Here is a 20,827-nt window from a genome sequence, read left to right on the forward strand (position 1 = left end):
ATGACAAGAGCTGACGACTGCTGGACGGACCACCGCCTAATCCGATCCATCATCAACATTAACATTGCCCCAAAGCAGAGGGGACAGCAGAAGCAGTTCCACAAAAAAGTTAATGCTAGGGCATTTAGAGACCCAGCTAAGAGAGCCCTATACAGCCAGCGCCTCACAGCCAATCTGGCATGCTTTGATGACCCTGAGATGCTGAATGCCCATAGCGCTTGGTCTGCCCTCCAGGCCTCTATAACCAGTACCGGTGAAGAGACACTTGGTCACTCAACCAGAAAACATCAGGACTGGTTTGATGAAAATGATCATGAGATCGAAGAGCTAATAGATCGCAAGCGCAAAGCATTTCTGAGCCTCAAGCAACAACCTAACTCGGGACCAGCAAAACAACATTACAGACGGCTCAAGGCTCAGGTCCAACAAAAAACCCGGGACCTAAGGAACAGGTGGTGGATGGAGAAAGCACAGGAGATACAACAACTGGTCGACAGCCACGATATGCAAGGATTCTTCGCTGCAGTCAAGGCCACCTATGGTCCAAGCTCCCATGGCCCCACCCCACTCCTGGCCAAGAACGGGGAAACATTCATCAAGGACACAGAGGCTGTCAGGGCCCGATGGAAGGAGCACTTTGAAGATCTACTCAATCGAGACTCTGCCTTTGACTCGAGTGTTCACGACCCCATCCCGCAGCTCGTGAACCGCCACCAACTCAGTGAAACTCCAACGTTGCACGAGGTAGGCAAAGCCATAAAACAGTTCAAGAATAACAAGGCTACGGGTGCGGCTGGAATCCCTGCTGAGGCGCTAAAGTATGGCGGAGAGGCACTGTTGGCGCGGAGATATGACCTCATCTCTCTCATCTGGAGGGAGGAGAGCATGCCGGAAGATCTCAGTAATGCAATGATTGTGACCATTTTTAAAAAAGGAGACAAGACCGACTGCGGCAACTACAGGGAAATCTCCCTGCTATCAGCCACTGAGAAAGTTGTCGCTAGAGTTCTCCTCAATTGTCTTCTCCCTGTGGCCGAGGAGCTCCTCCCGGAATCACAATGCGGATTTCATCCCCGACAGGGCACAACAGACATGATCTTTGCAGCGTGACAGCTGCAGGAAAAAAGCAGGGAGCAGCGCCAACCCTTATACATGGCCTTTTTCGATCTTACAAAGGCCTTTGACACGGTCAACCGTGAGGGTCTATGGAACGTCCTCCTCCGTTTCAGATGGCCCCAAAAGTTTATCAACATCCTTCGCCTGCTTCACGATGACATGCAGGCCGTGATCCTTACCAATGGATCCATTACAGACCCAATCCACGTCCGGACCGGGGTCAAACAGGGCTGCGTCATCGTTCCAACCATCTTCTCAATCTTCCTCGCCGCCATGCTCCACCTCACAATCAATAAGCTCCCCGCTGGAGTGGAACTAGAAAGATAGAAACATAGAAAAATAGGTCCGGCAGTAGGCCATTCGGCCCTTCGAGCCTGCACCGCCATTCAATAAGATCATGGCTGATGATTCCCTCAGTACCCCTTTCCTGCTTTCTCTCCATACCCCTTGATCCCCTTAGCCGTAAGGGCCATATCTAACTCCCTCTTGAATATATCCAATGAACTGGCATCAACAACTCTCTGCGGCAGGGAATTCCACAGGTTAACAACTGTCTGAGTGAAGAAGTTTCTCCTCATCTCAGTCCTAAATGGCCTACTCCTTATCCTAAGCCTATGTCCCCTGGTTCTGGACTTCCCCAACATCGGGAACATTCTTCCCGCATCTAACCTGTCCAGTCCCGTCAGAATCTTATACGTTTCTATGAGATCCCTCTCATCCTTCTAAACTCCAGTGAATACAGGCCCAGTTGATCCAGTCTCTCCTCATATGTCAATCCAGCCATCCCTGGAATCAGTCTGGTGAACCTTCGCTGCACTCCCTCAAAAGCAAGAACGTCCTTCCTCAGATTAGGAGACCAAAACTGAACAAAATGTTCCAGGTGAGGCCTCACCAAGGCCCTGTACAACTACAGTAAGACCTCCCTGCTCCTATACTCAAATCCCCTAGCTATGAAGGCCAACATGCCATTTGCCTTCTTCAGCGCCTGCTGTACCTGAATGCCAACCTTCAATGACTGATGAACCATGACACCCAGGTCTCGTTGCACCTCCCCTTTTCCTAAACTGCCACCATTCAGATATTATTCTGCCTTCGTGTTTTTGCACCCAAAATGGATAACCTCACATTTATCTACATTATACTGCACCTGCCATGCATTTGCCCGCTCACCTAACCTGTCTAAGTCACCCTGCAGCCTCTTCGCGTTCTCCTCACAGCTCACGCCGCCACCCAGCTTAGTGTCATCTGCAAACTTGGAGATATTACACTCAATTCCTTCATCTAAATCGTTCATGTATATTGTAAAGAGCTGGGCTCCCAGCACTGAGCCCTGCGGCACTCCACCAGTCACTGCCTGCCATTCTGAAAAGGACCTGTTTATCCCGACTCTCTGCTTCCTGTCTGCCAACCAGTTCTCTATCCACGTCAGTACATTATCCCCAATACCATGTGCTTTGATGTTGCACAGCAATCTCTTGTGTGGGACCTTGTCAAAAGCCTTTTGAAAGTCCAAATACAGCACATCCACTGGTTCTCCCTTGTCCACTCTACTAGTTACATCCTCAAAAATTCCAGAAGATTCGTCAAGCATGATTTCCCTTTCATAAATCCATGCTGACTTGGACCGATCCTGTCACTGCTTTCCAAATGCGCTGCTATTTCATTCTTAATGATTGATTCCAACATTTTCCCCACTACTGATGTTAAGACTAACCGGTCTATAATTACCCGTTTTCTCTCTCCCTCCTTTCTTAAAAAGTGGTGTTACATTAGCTACCCTCCAGTCCATAGGAACTGATCCAGAGTCGATAGACTGTTGGAAAATGATCACCAATGCATCTACTATTTCTAGGACCACTTGCTTAAGTACTCTCGGATGCAGACTATCAGGCCCCGGGGACTAAACTACAGAACCAGTGGGAAGCTGTTTAACCTACGCCGCCTCCAGGCCAGGGCTAAGATCACCCAACTTCTGACATTGAGCTGCAGTATGCGGATGACGCCTGTGTCTGCGCACATTCAGTGGCTGAACTCCAGAATATAGTCAATATAATCACTGAGGCATATGAAAGCATGGGCCTTACGCTTAACATCCGTAGACAAAGGTTCTCCACCAGCCTGTCACCGCCGCTCAGCACTGCCCTCCAATCATCAAGATCCACGGCGCGGCCCTGGACAACGTGGACCATTTCCCATATCTCGGGAGCCTCTGATCAACAAAGACAGACATTGATGTCAAGATTCAACATCGCCTACAGTGTGCCAGTGCAGCCTTTGGCCGTCTGAGGAAAAGAGTGTTTGAAGACCAGGCCCTCAAATCTACCACCAAGCTCATGGTCTATAGGGCTGTAGTAATACCCGCCCTCCTGTATGGATCAGAGGCATGAACAATGTATAGAAGGCACATCAAGTCGCTGGAGATATATCACCAACGATGTCTCCGCAAGGTCCTGCAAATCCTCTGGGAGGACAGGCGCACCAACATCAGTGTCTTCGACCAGGCTAACATCTCCAGTATTGAAGCACTGACCACACTCGATCAGCTACGCTGGGCAGGCCACATAGTTCACATGCCAGATACGAGACTCCCTAAGCAAATGCTTTATGCGGAACTCCATCATGGTAAACGAGCCAAAGGAGCACATCGGAAACGTTATAAGAACACCCTTAAAGCCTCGCTGGTAAAGTGCGGCATCACCACTGACACCTGGGAGACCCTGGCCAAAGACCGCCCGAGGTGGAGAAAGTACATCCGGGAGGGCTTCGAGCTCTTTGAGTCCCAACGCAAAGAGCATGAAGAGGCCAAGCACAGGCGGTGGAAGGAACTCAAAGAGCATGAAGAGGCCAAGCACAGGCAGCGGAAGGAGTGCGCGGCAAACCAGCCCCACCGACCCCTTCCCTCTACGAATGTCTGTCCCATCTGTAACAGGGTCTGTGGCTTTCATATCGGACTGTTCAGCCATCAAAGAACTCACTTTGGGAGTGGAAGCAAGTCCTCCTCGATTCCGAAGGACTGCCTATGATGACCGTAGGGCTCAGTGCTGGGACTCCAGCTATTTACAATATACATTAATGATTTAGATGAAGGAATTGAATGTAATATCTCCAAGTTTGCAGGTAACACTAAGCTGGGTGGCAGTGTGAGCTATGAGGAGGATGCTAAGAGGCTGCAGGGTGACTTGGACAGGTTAGGTGAGTGGGCAAATGTATGGCAGATGCAATATAATGTAGATAAATGTGTTGTCCAATTTGGTGGCAAAAACAGGAAGGCAGAATATTATCTGAATGGTGACAGATTAGGAAAAGGGGAGGTGCAACGAGACCTGGGTGTCATGGTACATCATCAGTCATTGAAAGTTGGCATGCAGGTACAGTTGGCGGTGAAGAAGGCAAATGGCATGCTGGCCTTCATAGCGAGAGGAATTGAGTATAGGAGCAGGGAGGTCATACTGCAGTTGTACAGGGCCTTGGTGAGGCCACACCTTGAATATTGTGTATAGTTTTGGTCTCCTAATCTGAGGAAAGACATTCTTGCTATTGAGGGAGTACAGCGAAGGTTCACCAGACTGATTCCCGGGATGGCAGGACTGACATATGAAGAAAGACTGGATCGACTAGGCTTATATTCACTGGAATTTAGAAGAATGAGAGGGGATCTCATAGAAACATATAACATTCTTACGGAATTGGACAGGTTAGATGCAGGAAGAATATTCCCGATGTTGGGGAAGTCCAGAACCAGGGGTCACAGTCTAAGGATAAGGAGTAAGCCATTTAGGATCGAGATGAGGAGAAACGTCTTCACTCAGAGAATTATGAACCTGTGGAATTCTCTACCACAGAAAGTTGTTGAGGCCAGTTCATTAGATATATTCAAAAGGGAGTTAGATGTAGCCTTTATGGCTAAAGGGATCAAGGGGTATGGAGAGAAAGCAGAAATGGGGTACTGAAGTTGCCTGATCTGCCATGATAATATTGAATGGTGGTGCAGGCTCGAAGGGCCGAAAGGCCTACTCCTGCATCTATTTTCTATGTTTCTATGTTCACCTCCTAAATGCAGATGGACATTCTACTCCGAGCAATGCAATTATAGTTTCTTACAGCTTTCCAAAACAAACGCTGCAGCAGAATGAATGACTGCTGTGGTCTTTACAATTACGGGAAAAACAGTCACCGAGATGCTCTTGAAATGTGGGGCCAGCATTTGGTACATCTCTGTGATTATCTCCCATGAAAGTCTCAACAACCTTATGTAATTTTTAAAAATCCAGCTTCGATCTATATAGCATTTAGCAAAGATGGCCTTCTACAAAACAACCTTTTGCTTGGCAGGAACATGAGTTATTCACTGGTGTATGAAAAGTTTTAAGTGTACAAAAACTGCTGATGAATTAAACTTAATGCAATACACAAACTGAAAACTGTGTAAATTAGTGCACAAGCATAAACCCACAACTTCGAAGCACTGCTCTCTCAGCTTTTCTTTAAGATTAAGCCACTTGTCCCTGTTGGTTCCATTGGAACACCAATAGAAAGGAGCCCTGAATTCTGCACTCGCATTTTGACTGTTCTCGAATCCAAAAAAAAATTCAGGGCTTCGATGAAATGTTGACCTCTTTTACATTGATATAGTACTAGTACACCTGCCACTAGATATATGCTATTAATATATAAATACCCTTAAAGTTCTTTTACTGTTTAAAATGCCATTTCATCATAGATGTTAAGTGTGTGGAATAATTACTTCCCTCCCCCAACAATATTTTTGAATGGCATTCAAAGTCAGTTCTCAAAATTATAAAATTACACAACACTGTCACTTGATTACTTACCTGTCTGACAGAAGCTCTACTTTAAGAATGTTCACAAAGAAATCCTCAGGGCCTTCAGGAGTATTGTCATCAAGAATATCAATTGGGATCCATTGTGTCTGTTCTCCTGGTTCAAATAACAACTGTCCAGACTTAGATGTGAAATCTATGTCACCTAGTGCAGTCCCATTGTATGTCTGGTACCACAGGCGAACACGGCCTAAACTACCATGGGATCGTACAATGGTAATGTTAGCCTAACAAAAAAAGGGAAATTATAAAGGTGATCATTTAGTCAAAAGATTAATTTCTTTATTCATGCAATAAAAACCTGTGCTAACAAAGTTTGCCGAGAAGAGAGATTTGAATGCATATGTTAATACTTCTTATAAAAGAATAAGTTAATATTGTATTATTTGATCAGGTACTTCATTGAAAAATGTTTTTATAGTCTACTAAGTTTGAAAACATAGAATTACACAGAATATACAGCACAGAAACAGTCTATTCAGCCCAACCAGTCCATGGTGGTGCTTACACTCCAGCCTCCCCACCATCCTTCCTCATCTAACTCTATCAGCATAACGCTCTATTTTCTTCTCCCTCATGTGCTTATCTAGCTTCTCCTTAAATGTATCTATACTATTCCCCTCAACCACTCCCTGTGGTAGCGAGTTCCACATTCTCACTACTCTCGGGTAAAGTAGTTTCTTCTGAATTCCCTATTGGATTACTTGGTGACTATCTTATATTGACCTCGAATTTTGCTCTTCCCCACAAGTGGAAAGACACTCTAGGAAAACTGTTCATAATTTTAAAGACCTGTTAGGTCACCCCTCAGCCTTCTCTTTTCAAGAGGAAAGAAATCCAGTCTGTTCATCCTTTCCTGTTGGGTATAACTTCGCAGTGTAAATCTTTTTTGCACCCTCTCCAGTGACTCAATATTCTTTTTCTAATATGGCAACCAGAACTGTATGTACACAGTACTCCAAGTGTGGTCTAACAAAGTTTTGATAAAAGTTTAGCATAACTTAACTACTTTTCAATTCTATCCCTCTAGAAATAAACCCCAGTATTTGGTTTGCTTTTGTTATGGCCTTATTGACTGGTGTCGCAACTTTTAGGGCTCAATTTTCCCCAAAGCTTTTTTTTGGCTGACTTGAAAAGTTATGCCCCTTTTTTTTGGAGCCCAAGTACGCCAAAAAAAAATGTTCTAAGTTTCCCCGTTTGATTTCTTCATTTTGGCACAGCCTAACCTGTCCTTTAGTTTTGGGGGTGGAGCCTTGATCTGCACCAAAAAGATCAGGTTGCCACAGTAACCAGGGACACAATGCAGACTGAAGCTGGAAAGTGTCACTTACAGCTCAGCTCACAACCTGCACAAGCACATTAAAATACATTGCAGCAACTTCGCAAACACATTAAAATACATTACAGCAACTTACTGCCATTAAATTATTAAAATCCCCCCCTCCCGATCACCACTCCTATCCCAGACCGAAGGGCCTCCTGGTCCCACTCCCCCGCCCTTAGCTCTGGCCGAGTGACTTGCCGGTCCGCTCCCCTGCCCCTAGCCGAACAGCCTCCCGGTCTGCTCCTCCGCAGCTATCCCAGGCTGAACGGCCTCCTCCCGGTCCCCGCACCTAACTATACCCGAAAGGCTTCCCACCCTCCCCACCCGCCAACTCCTGCTGCTGCTGTCCGGGCATCTGCTGCACTTATCTGCGCCGATTTCGTGAACTCTCCAGAAGGTTTTCTACAGAGGCCATACATACGCTGGCCTAAGAAGAACTGGAGTAACTCTCAGCTGGCCAAACTTGCCTAAATGGCCAGAATTGGCGCGGATAGCAGGTTACGTCCCCTTTGGCTGAAAAAAAAACTTAACTAAAAAAAATTGTAACTGAGTTACACTGGTGCAACTTGATCAGGGAAACTGTTTTTTTAAAAACTTAGGCCAAAAAAAGCGGCCTGCGCCAAACAAACGATGCAAATCACTGGGGAAAATTAAGCCCTGAGTGTTTTGTGTATTTGTACTCCCAGATCCTTTTGCTACTCTGTGCAATTTAGATTCTTATGTGGTCTCCTTATTGTTCTTGCCAAAATGTAATACCTCACACTTATCTATATTGAAATTCATTTGCCAATTATATGCCCATTCTGCAAGTTTATTAACGTCTTCTTTTAATGTTTTGCAGTCCTCCTCAGTGTTGATTAATCCTCTCAATTTGGTGTCACCTGCAAATTTAGAAATTGTGTTTATGATTCCAAAGTCTAAATCGTTAATATAAATTGTAAACAACTGTGGTACCAGCACTGATCCTTGTGGGACCCCACTTCCCACCTTCTGCCACTCTGAATAGATACCCTTTACCCCTACTCTGCTTTCTGTCTTTCAGCCAGCTAGCTATCCATTCTGCATTAGTAGCATGTATCTAATGCTGAACACTGAAAAACTGTCAAAGACATGAGTAGCAGGCAAATTGGTTAAAACAGGTTTAGGATGACATTTTTCATGAAGTACATTGTTACATAACATTTATCGAAACAACTATAATAGCAAATACATACTTATAAGATAAAGTGGATATCTGGATATATATATATATATATTTTGTGACAAAGGCCTTCTTAGAAATCAGATAAGATCATATATATGCTGAATTTTATGGCCATAGGCAGCTCTCATTTTTAGAACATAAGTCTTGAATGCAGTTGGCATTCTTTCATAAGACTGCAAACATCATCGCTACATAATGTATTCTGCTTTTAGGTCATGCTATTTTTAATTAAATATTTTTAGCTTAGACAAGTGCAAATAGCATACCTGAATAAGCTCACAAAAAGCATCTAAAGGTATTGGTTTTTAACTACAATAAATCTCCAAGTAGAACAAGACTCCACATATAATACACATTCTACCTCCCCCACTTTGGTTCTTAAATTTTGACATTAATGTAGTATTTTGTATAATACACACCCCTCAATTTTGGCTGTTGAAAATGGCTAAATTGTTTGGCAGGTGTCTTTGCAAGAGCTGCAGTGCAATTGAAAAGCTTAAGATTGTTCAGTATTCTGAAGTTTAAGGCACTTCGAGCATCTCAACAAAGCTCTTGTTCCCAAGACTTTTTTTTTTAAGTGTCCGTGCACTATCTATATTGAGAGGCAAAGTGCCTATTATATACAAAGATTACAGTAATGTGAACTACTGCTGAACACTGAACAGATACGAGTCTCCAGGTTAATGTTTACTTAGCAGCCCCAAAACAAAACTGAAGCAAAAGCCATATCATAATGGTGGCTTAGATCAGTAATGTTTTACATGCCAGTATTAAGTCACTGTTAACTGCATGCTCACCACGAGACCAATTGATAAAAATGAATGGATTCCATTCCATCTGTTCCCCTTCCTTCCTCAATAATACTAACAGGGATAGGACACAAACTGACTGACAGACCATACCAAGGAATGTAGCGGATGCACCCACCCCAATATACCTTCAATGACTGCACCCATCTGCCCACTTAGATTGCTGGTAATTGGATGGATCCACTGCCCTCTGATCATCATGGAGCATGGCCATTTACGTGACACTGCTTGGGAATCAGAAACAATTCCGCTTCCCGATACGTTCCTTCCCCCCCGCCCCCCCAATGGTAAAAATTGGACTATTGAATATAAAACCTTAGAACTGCATTACAGCCTGCAAAAAGCTGGGCAGGAAAGGATTAACTCTTACATTACAGCCAAACCATCAGACATCATGAGGGTCAACGATACAGGATATATACCATCGACCAAAATCACTAGCCAATGGCAGCAGAAGAGAGACATTCACATCTTCAATGACTTCCTGTCGGAAAAGATCATCATCATCAGAGGCAGTCCCTCGAAATCGAGGAAGACTTGCTTCCACTCTAAAATGAGTTTTTCGGTGATTGAACAGTCCAATACAGGAATTACAGTCTCTGTTACAGGTGGGACAGATAGTCGTTGAGGGAAAGGGTGGGTGGGACTGGTTTGCCGCACGCTCCTTCTGCTGCCTGCGCTTGCTTTCTGTGACGAGGCTCAGCGCCCTCTCGGATGCTCTTTTCTCCATTTAGGGCGGTCTTTGGCCTGGGACTCCCAGGTGTCGGTGGGAGTGTTGCATTTTATCAAGGAGGCTTTGAGGTGTCCTTGAAACATTTCCTCTGCCCACCTGGGGCTCGCTTGCTGCGAAGGAGTTCCGAGTAGAGCGCTTGCTTTGGGAGTCTTGTGTCAGGCATGCGAACAATGTGGCCCGCCCAAGGGAGCTGGTCGAGTGTGGTCAGTGCTTCGATGCTGGGGATGTTGGCCTGATTTAGGACACTCACGTTGGTGCGTCTGTCCTCCCAGGGGATTTGCAGGATCTTGCGGAGACATCTTTGGTGGTATTTCCTCAGCGATTTGAGGTGTCTACTGTATATGGTCCACGTCTCTGAGCCATACAGGAGGGCAGGTGTCATATAGCCCTGTAGACCATGAGCTTGATGCCAGATTTGAGGGCCTGATCTTCGAATACACTCTTCCTCAGGTGGCCGTAGGGCTGCGCTGGTGCACTGGAAGCGGCGTTGAACCTCGTCGTTGATGTCTGCCCTTGCTGATAATAGGCTCCCGAAGTAATGAAAGTGGTCCACATTGTCCAGGGCCGCGTCGTGAATCTTAATGACTGGGGGGCAGTGCTGTGTGTCGGGGCGAGGTTGGTGGAGGACCTTTGTCTTACAGATGTTTAGTGTAAGGCCCATGCTTTCGGTGACTGTGACTTGGAGTTTAGCCTCGATGTGCGCAGATGCAAGCCTTGTCCATGTACTGTAGCTTGACAACAGAGAATGGAACGGTCTTGGATCTGCCCTGAAGGCAACGAAAGTTCCCACTGATTCAGTAGTTTAGTTCCACTCCAACGGGGAGCTTATTGAGTGTGAGGTGGAGCATTGCAGCGAGGATGATCGAGAAGAGGGTTGGCGCGATGGCGCAGTCGAAAAAAGATACAGGAACATTCATATACCTTAAGGGGTTACATTGTTTCTGGACTGTGGCTCCAGAAAGGCTGGTATCAGGTTGGCCTAGACAATGGACCAGACCCTGAACCATTTGGACATGAATGTTACCAGGAAACCAACCATTAAGTCACCTTGGGAAGGTAAACATGAACAATTAGTCTAGGTGAGGAACAATTAGCCATCAACATGGGGAATAAAGAAATGGCAGACAAGTTAAACAAATACTTTGCTTCTGTCTTCACGAAGGAAGACACAAATAACCTTCCAGAACTACTAGGGGACCGAGGGTCTAGTGAGAAGGAGGAACTGAAGGAAATCCTTATTCGGCGGGAAATTGTGTTAGCGAAATTGATGAGATTGAAGGCCGATAAATCCCCAGGGCTTGATAATCTGCATCCCAGAGTATTTAAGGAAGTAGCCCTAGAAATTTTCCAACAGTCTATCGACTCTGGATCTGTTCCTATGGACTGGAGGGAAGCTAATGTAACACCACTTTTTAAGAAAGGAGGGAGAGAGAAAACGGGTAATTATAGACCGGTTAGCCTGACATTGGTAGTGGGGAAAATGTTGGAATCAATTATTAAGGATGAAATAGCAGCGCATTTGGAAAGCAGTGACAGGATCAGTCCAAGTCAGCATGGATCTATGAAAGAGAAATTATGCTTGATGAAGCTTCCAGAATTTTTTGAGGATGTAACTAGTAGAGTGGACAAGGGAGAACCAGTGGATGTGGTGTTTTTGGACTTTCAAAAGGCTTTTGACAAGGTCCCACACAAGAGATTGGTGTGCAAAATCAAAACACATGGTATTGGGGGTAATGTATTGACGTGGATAGAGAACTGGTTGGCAGACAGGAAGCAAAGAGTTGGGATAAATGGTTCCTTTTCAGAATGGCAGGCAGTGACTAGTGGGGTGCCGCAGGGCTCAATGCTGGGACCCCAGCTATTTACAATATACATCAATGATTTAGATGAAGGAATTGAATGTAATATCTCCAAGTTTGCAGATGACACTAAGCTGGTTTGCGATGTGAGCTGTGAGGAGGATGCTAAGAGGCTGCAGGGTGACTCGGACAGTTTAGGTGAGTGGGCAAATGTATGGCAGATGCAGTACAATGTGGATAATGTGAAGTTATCCACTTTGGTGGCAAAAATACGAAGGCAGAATATTATCTGAATGGCGGCAGATTAGGAAAAGGGGAGGTGCAACGAGACCTGGGTGTTATGGTCTATCAGTCATTGAAAGTTGGCATGCAGGTACAGCAGGCGGTGAAGAAGGCAAATGGCATGTTGGCCTTCATAGCTAAGGGATTTGAGTATAGGAGCAGGGAGGTCTTACTGCAGTTGTACAGGGCCTTAATGAGGCCTCACCTGGAATATTGTGTTCAGTTTTGGTCTCCTAATCTGAGGAAGGAGGTTCTTGCTGTTGAGGGAGTGCAGCGAAGGTTCACCAGACTGATTCCCGGGATGGCAGGACTGACATATGAGGAGAGACTGGATCGACTGGGCCTGTATTCACTGGAGTTTCGAAGGATGAGAGGGGATCTCATAGAAACATATAAAATTCTGATGGGACTGAACAGGTTAGATGCAGGAAGAATGTTCCCGATGTTGGGGAAGTCCAGAACCAGGGGACATAGTCTAAGGATAAGGGGTAAGCCATTTAGGACTGAGATGAGGAGAAACTTCTTCACTCAGAATTGTTAACCTGTGGAATTCCCAACCGCAGAGAGTTGTTGATGCCAGTTCATTGGATATATTCAAGAGGGAGTTAGATATGGCCCTTACGGCTAAAGGTAATCAAGGGGTATGGAGAGAAAGTAGGAAAGGGGTGAATGATCAGCCATGATCTTATTGAATGATGGTGCAGGCTCGAAGGGCCGAATGGCCTATTCCTGCATCTATTGTCTATGTTTCTATGTCTGGCATCCGAACTATGTGGCCTGTGCAGTGGAACTGATCAAGTGTGGTCAGTGCTTCAATGCTGGGGATGTTTGCCTGGACGAAGATGCTAACGTTGATGCGTCTATCCTTCCAGGGGATTTGCGGAGACATCGTTGGTGGTATTTGTCCAGCGACTTGAGGTGTCAACTGTACATGGTCTGCGTCATCGCCCCAACCCTCTTCTCAATCTTCCTCGCTGCTCGAATAAAAAGATAGAAACATAGAAACATAGGAAATAGGTGCAGGAGTGGGCCATCCGGCCCTTCGAGCCTGTACCACCATTCAATAGGAATCAAAGAAGGATAATTTTTAAATGGATAAGCCCAAACTGGCCCAAAATCAAGAATTCAGGAGAAAACCAGAAAGTGGCCATTTGCCTTGAACATCCATAGGGGTTCCTCCTGCCATAACTTAGACGGTAACCCTGGAGAACAACATAAATGGCTGTTTACGCCGTTTCTTCAGGGTTTCTGCTGAAGTTACAACGTGGGATCATTGAAAACCACAGAAATTCTACCCCATAGTCATTTCTAGTTATAACTATAGTTTGATGTTCGAACCTACTATTACTCGTCACAAATTGTATGGTGAATTATGCGGTTTACCATGCCATTGGGGTGCTTCTTGTTGCCCTACTGTCCACGTACTGAGGGCTCAAATTCACACTTATCAATGAGCAGTAACTATTCCCGGGGATTGAAGGGTAATGGTAAACAGATATCTATGGGTGTTACAGAGGTCCCAAGTTGATAGCCTGCCAATGGCAGCTTGGAATTAAGTTAATCCTCTACAGCAGATTTGGTACATCAATACGTGAGCCAGGCAAGTTTGCAGTATTCTAGGGTACGGTTGATTGATTTGCCAGTCTGGCACACTAATAGTACCTGAAAGGTTAGATCTGAGGCTGAGATTATTCCCATGTAGGTCCAGGTAGCCCTGCAAGCAAGTGTATTAATGCAGAAGTGATGCGGCCCCGACCTGCGTGGGAACATCAGCGGCAGGTCGGGGCCTTAAAAGGAGCGGCGAGCAGTCCCTGGAGCAGCATAGCAGCATACCACTGCAAGGTACAGCGTGAGCTGGAGCAGGAGGGTGACGGCACCGAAGAGGGTGACTGGATTGGACATCATCAAGGTCTAGGTTGCTGATTGGAGCATGGGCAGGTACAGCAGGAGCGGCGAGGTCGGGGCGCAGGAGCGGCGGGTGATTGTGGAGCGACGTGATCGGGGTCCAGGAGAGGCGTGAGTTCGGGGCCCTGAAGAGGCGAGGGCCCAGGGACAGCACGGGTCAGCCCACACTGCAATATGTGTGCGCACTAGGTCCGTGTAACAGAGCTGGTCTCAAGTCGTCTTTGTCAATCCTTGCCACTGGACCTAGACCTAGCTCTGTCAAGCTCGTGTGGTGGCTGGTGTGCAACGGCCACCACACTTTTTAAAAAATCCACACACAGGCATCTTCCACCCTTCAATATGTAGTTCGGGACCAGGAATATTAGGTCCTTCATTGAAACACCTGTGAACTCATCCCTTTTTGGCGTGGAAGCAAGTCATTCTCGATACAAGGGACCGCCTGTGATGATGATGATGATGATGCTGGCTGGTCAAGCAGCGTGAAGCTTACCAGTTCTCTGTACTGGTAGACTACATGATCATAGCTATTACACTCCAGCAATATTATTGCATGAGCCTACGGCAGGATGTGAGCCGTAAGCTTGGCGCTAAGCAGCGCCCTTCGGTGAGGTGATGAGAAAACCGAGGCCTGGCTGAGGGCAGGCATTGGGAAGGTCAGAGGTCCATATTGTGGGAGGAGGAGGTCAAATAGATCAAAGTTACATAGAAACATCGAAAATAGGTGCAGGAGTAGGCCATTCGGCCCTTCGAGCCTGCATCACCATTCAATAAGATCATGGCTGATCATTCCCTCAGTACCTATTTCTCTCCATACCTCTTGATCCCTTTAGCCGTAAGGGCCATATCTAACTCCCTCTTGAATATATCCAATGAACTGGCATCAACAACTCTCTGCGGCAGGGAATTCCACAGGTTAACAACTCTCTGAGTGAAGAAGTTTCTCCTCATCTCAGTCCTAAATGGCCTACCCCTTATCCTAAGACTGTTTCTCCAGACAGTACCACAGCCATTGTCCACACCACGTGCTCGACAGAGACTCCGCCGTTGAGTGGGGCCAGTGGCCAGGATGTTGCTGAAGGGGTGAAGACCAGGACGTCGCCGGAGGATTACAGGCCCGAGTGTCGCCGGAGGGTTGCAGGCTCAGTCATCTTGGACCCCCTTGCCACTGGATCAAGACCTTACTCTGCTAAGCACATGTGGTAGCCGGTGAGCAACGGCCACCCCACGTTAAAAGAACTCATTCACAGGCATCTTCCACCCTTCAAAATTAAGTTTGGGACCTGGAACGTCAGGACCCTCATTGACAACTCCAACAGCGACAGACTGGAATGCCGTACCGCCATCGTTGCCCTGGAACTTAGATGCTTCGATGTCGACAACGCCGCCCTAAGCAAGACCCGGCGGGCAGGGGAAAGCCAGCTCAAACAACAAGGTGGAGGTTATACCTTCGTCTGGAAAGGCAAACCAGAGGAAGAACACCACCTCCACAGTCGGTTTCGCCATCAAGAACGAGCTGGTCGACCGCCTCAGAGACTCCCCCTGTGGGATGAGCGAACGTCTCATGACCCTCCGACTCACCCTATCCCAGAACCAGTGCACCACAGTCATCAGCGCGTACGCCCCAACACTCGACGCAACAATTTCCAAACCAAGCTACTGAGAAACCCACATTAGGATGGGAGAGGAAAGATGGGTAGGTAACGCAGTTGGTGGTGGGGCCTCCCAATATTTAGTTGGAGGAAATTTCTGCTCATCCAGTTCTGGATGACAAGCAGTGTGACAAATCTGAGACAGTGGAGGGGTTGAAATGAGGTGGTGGTGAGTTCGAGCTGGGTGTCATCAGTGTACATGTGGAAGCTGATGTATTTTTGGATCATGTCGCTAAGGGGCAGCATGGAGGTGAGAAGTAGGAGGGGCCAATGTTAGATTCTCAGGAGACTCCAGAGGTAATGGTGCGGCAGCAGGAAGAGAAACCATTGCAGGTGATTCTCTAGCTGCAACTGGATAGATAAGAATGGAATCAGGATAGGGCAGACCCACACAGCTGGACGACGGAGGAGTCATTTAGAGGAGTATAGTGAGGTGAACCGTGTCAAAGGCTACAGACGGTCCAAGAAGGATGAGGAGAGTTCGTTTTCCATGGTCACAGTCACATAGGATGTCATTTGTGACCTTGATAAGGGCTGTTTCAGTACTGTGGCAGAGGCAGAAAATCTGATTGGAGAGAATCAAACATGGAGTCGCGGGAAAGATGGGCAGGGATTTGGAGGCGACAACACAGTCAAGGACTGGTGGAGAGGAAAAAGAAGTTGGAGATGGGGCGATAGTTTGCAAGGACAGAAGGGTCAAGGGTGGATTATTTGAGAAGAGGGATGTTGACGACAGATTCAAAGGGGAGGGTGCAGTACCCGAGGAGAGGGAACCGTTAACCGTATCTGTAAAGCATGCACTTCCATATTCCACATCCAGGGAGCTCATCCCCTGAAGTCCCAAGGGATCCCCAGCATCCCTTGGGAGCACTGTATATAAGCCGGCCCCTAAGGCCTGTTCCTCACTCTGGAGTGTCTTAATAAAGACTGAGGTCACTGTTACTTTAACCTCCCTGTGTGCAGCCTCATCTGTGTTAGAAACACAATAACTGGCGACGAGTATACGAATCCAACGCAAAGATGCAGCAAACTGTGGGCATCCTGGAGAAATTCTCGGAGGATGAGGACTGGTAAGCCTATGTCGAACGGCTAGACCAGTACTTTGTAGCCAATGAGCTGGACGGAGAAGGAAGCGCTGCAAAAAGGAGAGCGGTCCTCCTCACGGTCTGCGGGGCACAGACCTACAGCCTCATGAAGAATCTTCTGGCTCCAGTGAAAACCACAGACAAGTCGTATTAGGAGCTGTGTACACTGGTTCGGGAGCATCTTCATCCAAGGGAGAGCGTGCTGATGGTGAGGTATCGGTTCTACACGTGCCAGCGAGCTGAAGGTCAGGAAGTGGCGAGCTACGTCGCCGAGCTAAGGGGACTTGCAGGACAATGTAAGTTTGATGGCTACCTGGAGCAGATGTTCAGACACTTTTTTGTACTGGGCATTGGCCACGAGACCATCCTCTGAAAACTTTTGACTGTAGAGACACCGACCCTCAGCAAGGCCATTGCACAGGCGTTTATGTCCACCAGTGATAACACCAAACAAATCTCTCAGCACACAAGTGCTAGCAATGTTCATAAATTAACTGGAACTGTGTTTGTGGGCAGAAATGTACATGGCAGAAACCACGAGTCTGCAACTGCCAGCAGGCCTCAGGTGACCCAGATGACTCAGAGTCCGCAACAAAGGATGAATGCAAGGCAATTCACACCTGGTTGGCGTTGTGGAGGCTTCCATTCAGCATATTCATGCCTCTTCAAAAGGTATGTTTGCAAGAGCTGTGGAACAATGGGACACCTCCAACGAGTTGCAAAACCTGCTAACCACCACGTGGCAGAGGAAGATCGGTCCATGGTGGATCAATGCAATTTCAAGCTTCAGAGAGAGGAGGCAGATGCTGAAGTACACAGGGTGCACACATTTTCGACGACATGTCCACCTATAATGCCAAATGTAAAATTAAATGGCTTACCCGTAGGCATGGAACTGGACACTGGCGCTAGCCAATCCATCATGAGTAAAAAGATGTTTGAGAGACTGTGGTGCAACAAGGCACTCAGACCAGCCCTGAGCCCCATCCACACGAAACTGAGAACGTACACCAAGAGTTCATCACTGTCCTGGGCAGCGCCATGGTCAAGGTCACCTACGAGGGCACGATGCACAAACTGCCACTCTGGATTGTCCCGGGCGATGGCCCCACACTGTTTGGAAGGAGCTGGCTGGGCAAAATCCGCTGGAACTGGGATGACATCCGAGCACTATCACATGTCGATGAGGCCTCATGTACCCAGGTTCTTAACAAATTTCCTTCCCTTTTTGAGCCGGGCATTGGAAACTTTTCCAGGGCAAAGGTGCGGATCCACTTGGTCCCAGAGGCACGACCCATTCACCACAAGAGCCGAGCGGCACCTCACATGATGAGAGAGAGAGTGGAAATCGAGCTGGACAGGCTGCAACGTGAGGGCATCATCTCCCCAGTGGAATTCAGTGAGTGGGCCAGCTCGATTGTTCCAGTACTCAAAAGTGATGGCACGGTCAGGATTTGCGGCGATTATAAAGTAACTATTAATCGTTTCCCGCTACAGGACCAATATCCGCTACCTAAGGCAGACGACCTATTTGCGACGCTGGCAAGAGGCAAGAGGTTCACCAAGCTCGACCTGACTTCGTCCTACATGACGCAGGAGTTGGAGGAGTCTTCAAGGGCCTCACCTGCATCAACACGCACAAGGGACTGTTCATCTACAACAGATGCCCGTTTGGAATTCGGTCGGCTGCAGCGATCTTCCAGAGAAACATGGAGAGCCTACTCAAGTCGGTACCACGCATGGTGGTTTTTCAGGACGACATATTGGTCACGGGTCGGGACACCGTTGAGCACCAACAAAAACTGGAGGATGTCGTCCAGCGACTGGATCACGTAGGGCTGTGGCTGAAGAGGTCGAAATGCATCTTCATGGCAACAGAAGTGGAGTTTTTGGGGAGAAAGATCGCGGCAGACGGCATTCGGCCCGCAGATACCAAGACAGAGGCTATGAGGAACGCGCCCAGGCTACAGAACGTCACGGAGCTGCAGTCGTTCCTGGGACTCCTCAACTATTTTGGTAACTTCTACCGGGGTTAAGCACCCTCTTAGAGCCCCTACATGTGTTCTTGCGTAAAGGTGAGAACTGGGTATGGGGGAAAAAAAACAAGTAATTGCTTTTGAGAAAGCCAGAAACATTTTATGCTCCAACAAGCTGCTTGTATTGTATAACCCGTGTAAAAGACTTGTGCTAGCATGTGATGCGTCGTCGTACGGAGTCGGGTGTGTATTACAACAAGCTAACATTGCGGGGAAGTTGCAACCTGTCGCCTATGCCTCCAATAGCTTGTCTAAGGCCGAGAGGGCCTTCAGCATGATTGAGAAAGAGGCATTAGCGTGTGTGATCGAGGTAAAGAAAATGCATCAGTACCCGTTTGGCCTCAAATTTGAGCTGGAAACCGATCACAAGCCCCTCATATCCCTGTTCGCTGAAAACAAGGGGATAAATACTCATGCCTCAGCCCACATACAAAGGTGGGCACTCGCACTATCAGCGTATAACTATACCATCCGCCACAGGCCAAGCACCGAGAACTGTGCGGATGCTTTCGGTTGGCTACCGTTGCCCACCACGGGGGTGGAAATGGCGCAGCCTGTAAACTTGTTGATGGTGGTGCAGCCCGCAGACTTGTTCATGGAGGCGTTTTGATAAATCACCTGTCACGGCCCGCCAAATTAGGACTTGGGCCAGCCGAGATCCTCTGCTGTCCCTCGTAAAAAACTGTGTACTGCATGGGAGCTGGGCCAGCATCCCCGTTGAAATGCAAGAGCTAATCAAGCCGTTCCAGCGGCGAAAGGACGAGCTGTCCATTCAGGCAGACTGCCTGTTGTGGGGTAACCACGTAGTGCTACCCAAAAAGGGCAGGGTGACGTTCATCTCGGATCTCCACAGCACACACCCAGGTATAGTAATGATGAAAGCAACAGCCCGATATCGACTCTGACTTAGAGTCCTGGTGCACGGCAATGCAGCGTATGTGCTCAGTTGAGCAACGCGCCCAGAGAGGCACCACTATGTTTGTTGTCCTGGCCCTCCAGACCATGGTCGCGGATCCATGTCGACTATGCGGGCCCGTTTCTCGGTAAAATGTTCCTGGTGGTGGTGGATGCTTTTTCAAAATAGATTGAATGTGAAATAATGTCGGGAAGCACCGCCACCATTGAATGCCTGAGGGCCATGTTTGCCACCCACGGACTGCCTGACATACTGGTCAGTGACAACGGGCTATGTTTCACCAGTGCCGAATTTGAAGAATTCATGACCCCCAATGGGATCAAACATATCACCTCGGCCCCATTTAAGCCAGTCTCCAATGGGCAGGCAGAGCGGGCAAGTACAAACAATCAAACAGAGCCTTAAATGAATCACAGAAGGCTCACTCCAAACCCACCTGTCCTGAGTACTGCACAGCTACTGTACAAGACCCCACTCGCTCACAGGGGTGCCCCCGGCTGAGCTACTCATGAAAAGGACACTTAAAACCAGACTCTTGCTGGTTCACCCCAACCTGCATGATCAGGTAGAGAGCAGGCGGCAGCAACAAAATGTAAACGATGGTCACGCCACTGTGTCACGGGAAATTGATCTGAATGATCCTGTGTATGTGAAACTTTGGACATGGTCCCAAGTGGATCGTGGGCATGGTGATAGCTGAAGAAGGGAGTAGGTTGTTTATAGTCAAATTAGACAATGAACAAATTTGCAGAAAGCACCTGGACCAAATGAGGCTGCGGTTCACAGACTGCTCTGAACAACCCACAGCAGGCACCACCTTTTTCGAGCCCACAACACACACCCAAAGGATTAACGACACCACCCCGGACCAGGAAACTGAACCCAGCACGCCCAACAACCCAGCAAGGGCAGGCTCACCCAGCAGCCCTGCAGGGCCAACAACACGCCAGCCCAGCGAGGGCACAGCCAACACACCAGAGCAGACATTTATACCGAGGCGGTCCACCAGGGAAAGAAAGGCTCCCGACCGCCTCACCTTGTAAATAGTTTTCACTTTGACTTTGCGGGGGAGTGATGTTGTGTATCTGTAAAGCATGCACTTCCATGTTCCGTCACCAGGGAGCGCAT

At 47.6% G+C, this 20,827-nt stretch overlaps 1 protein-coding gene across 5 annotated transcripts in view; it reads right to left on the reverse strand.

The window, feature by feature from the left end:
• adgrv1 (adhesion G protein-coupled receptor V1) overlaps positions 1 to 20,827 on the reverse strand; it is an 892,784-nt gene that overhangs the window by 469,582 nt on the left and 402,375 nt on the right. For all 5 annotated transcript variants that reach the window (XM_070885047.1, XM_070885038.1, XM_070885028.1 and 2 more), the window contains one exon: positions 5,949 to 6,184. In XM_070885047.1, the coding sequence (XP_070741148.1) occupies positions 5,949 to 6,184 (236 nt within the window). The remainder of the gene's footprint in view (positions 1 to 5,948; positions 6,185 to 20,827) is intronic.

This window comes from Pristiophorus japonicus, chromosome 1, assembly GCF_044704955.1.
Source record: "Pristiophorus japonicus isolate sPriJap1 chromosome 1, sPriJap1.hap1, whole genome shotgun sequence".
Classification (NCBI taxonomy): Eukaryota; Metazoa; Chordata; class Chondrichthyes; family Pristiophoridae; genus Pristiophorus; species Pristiophorus japonicus.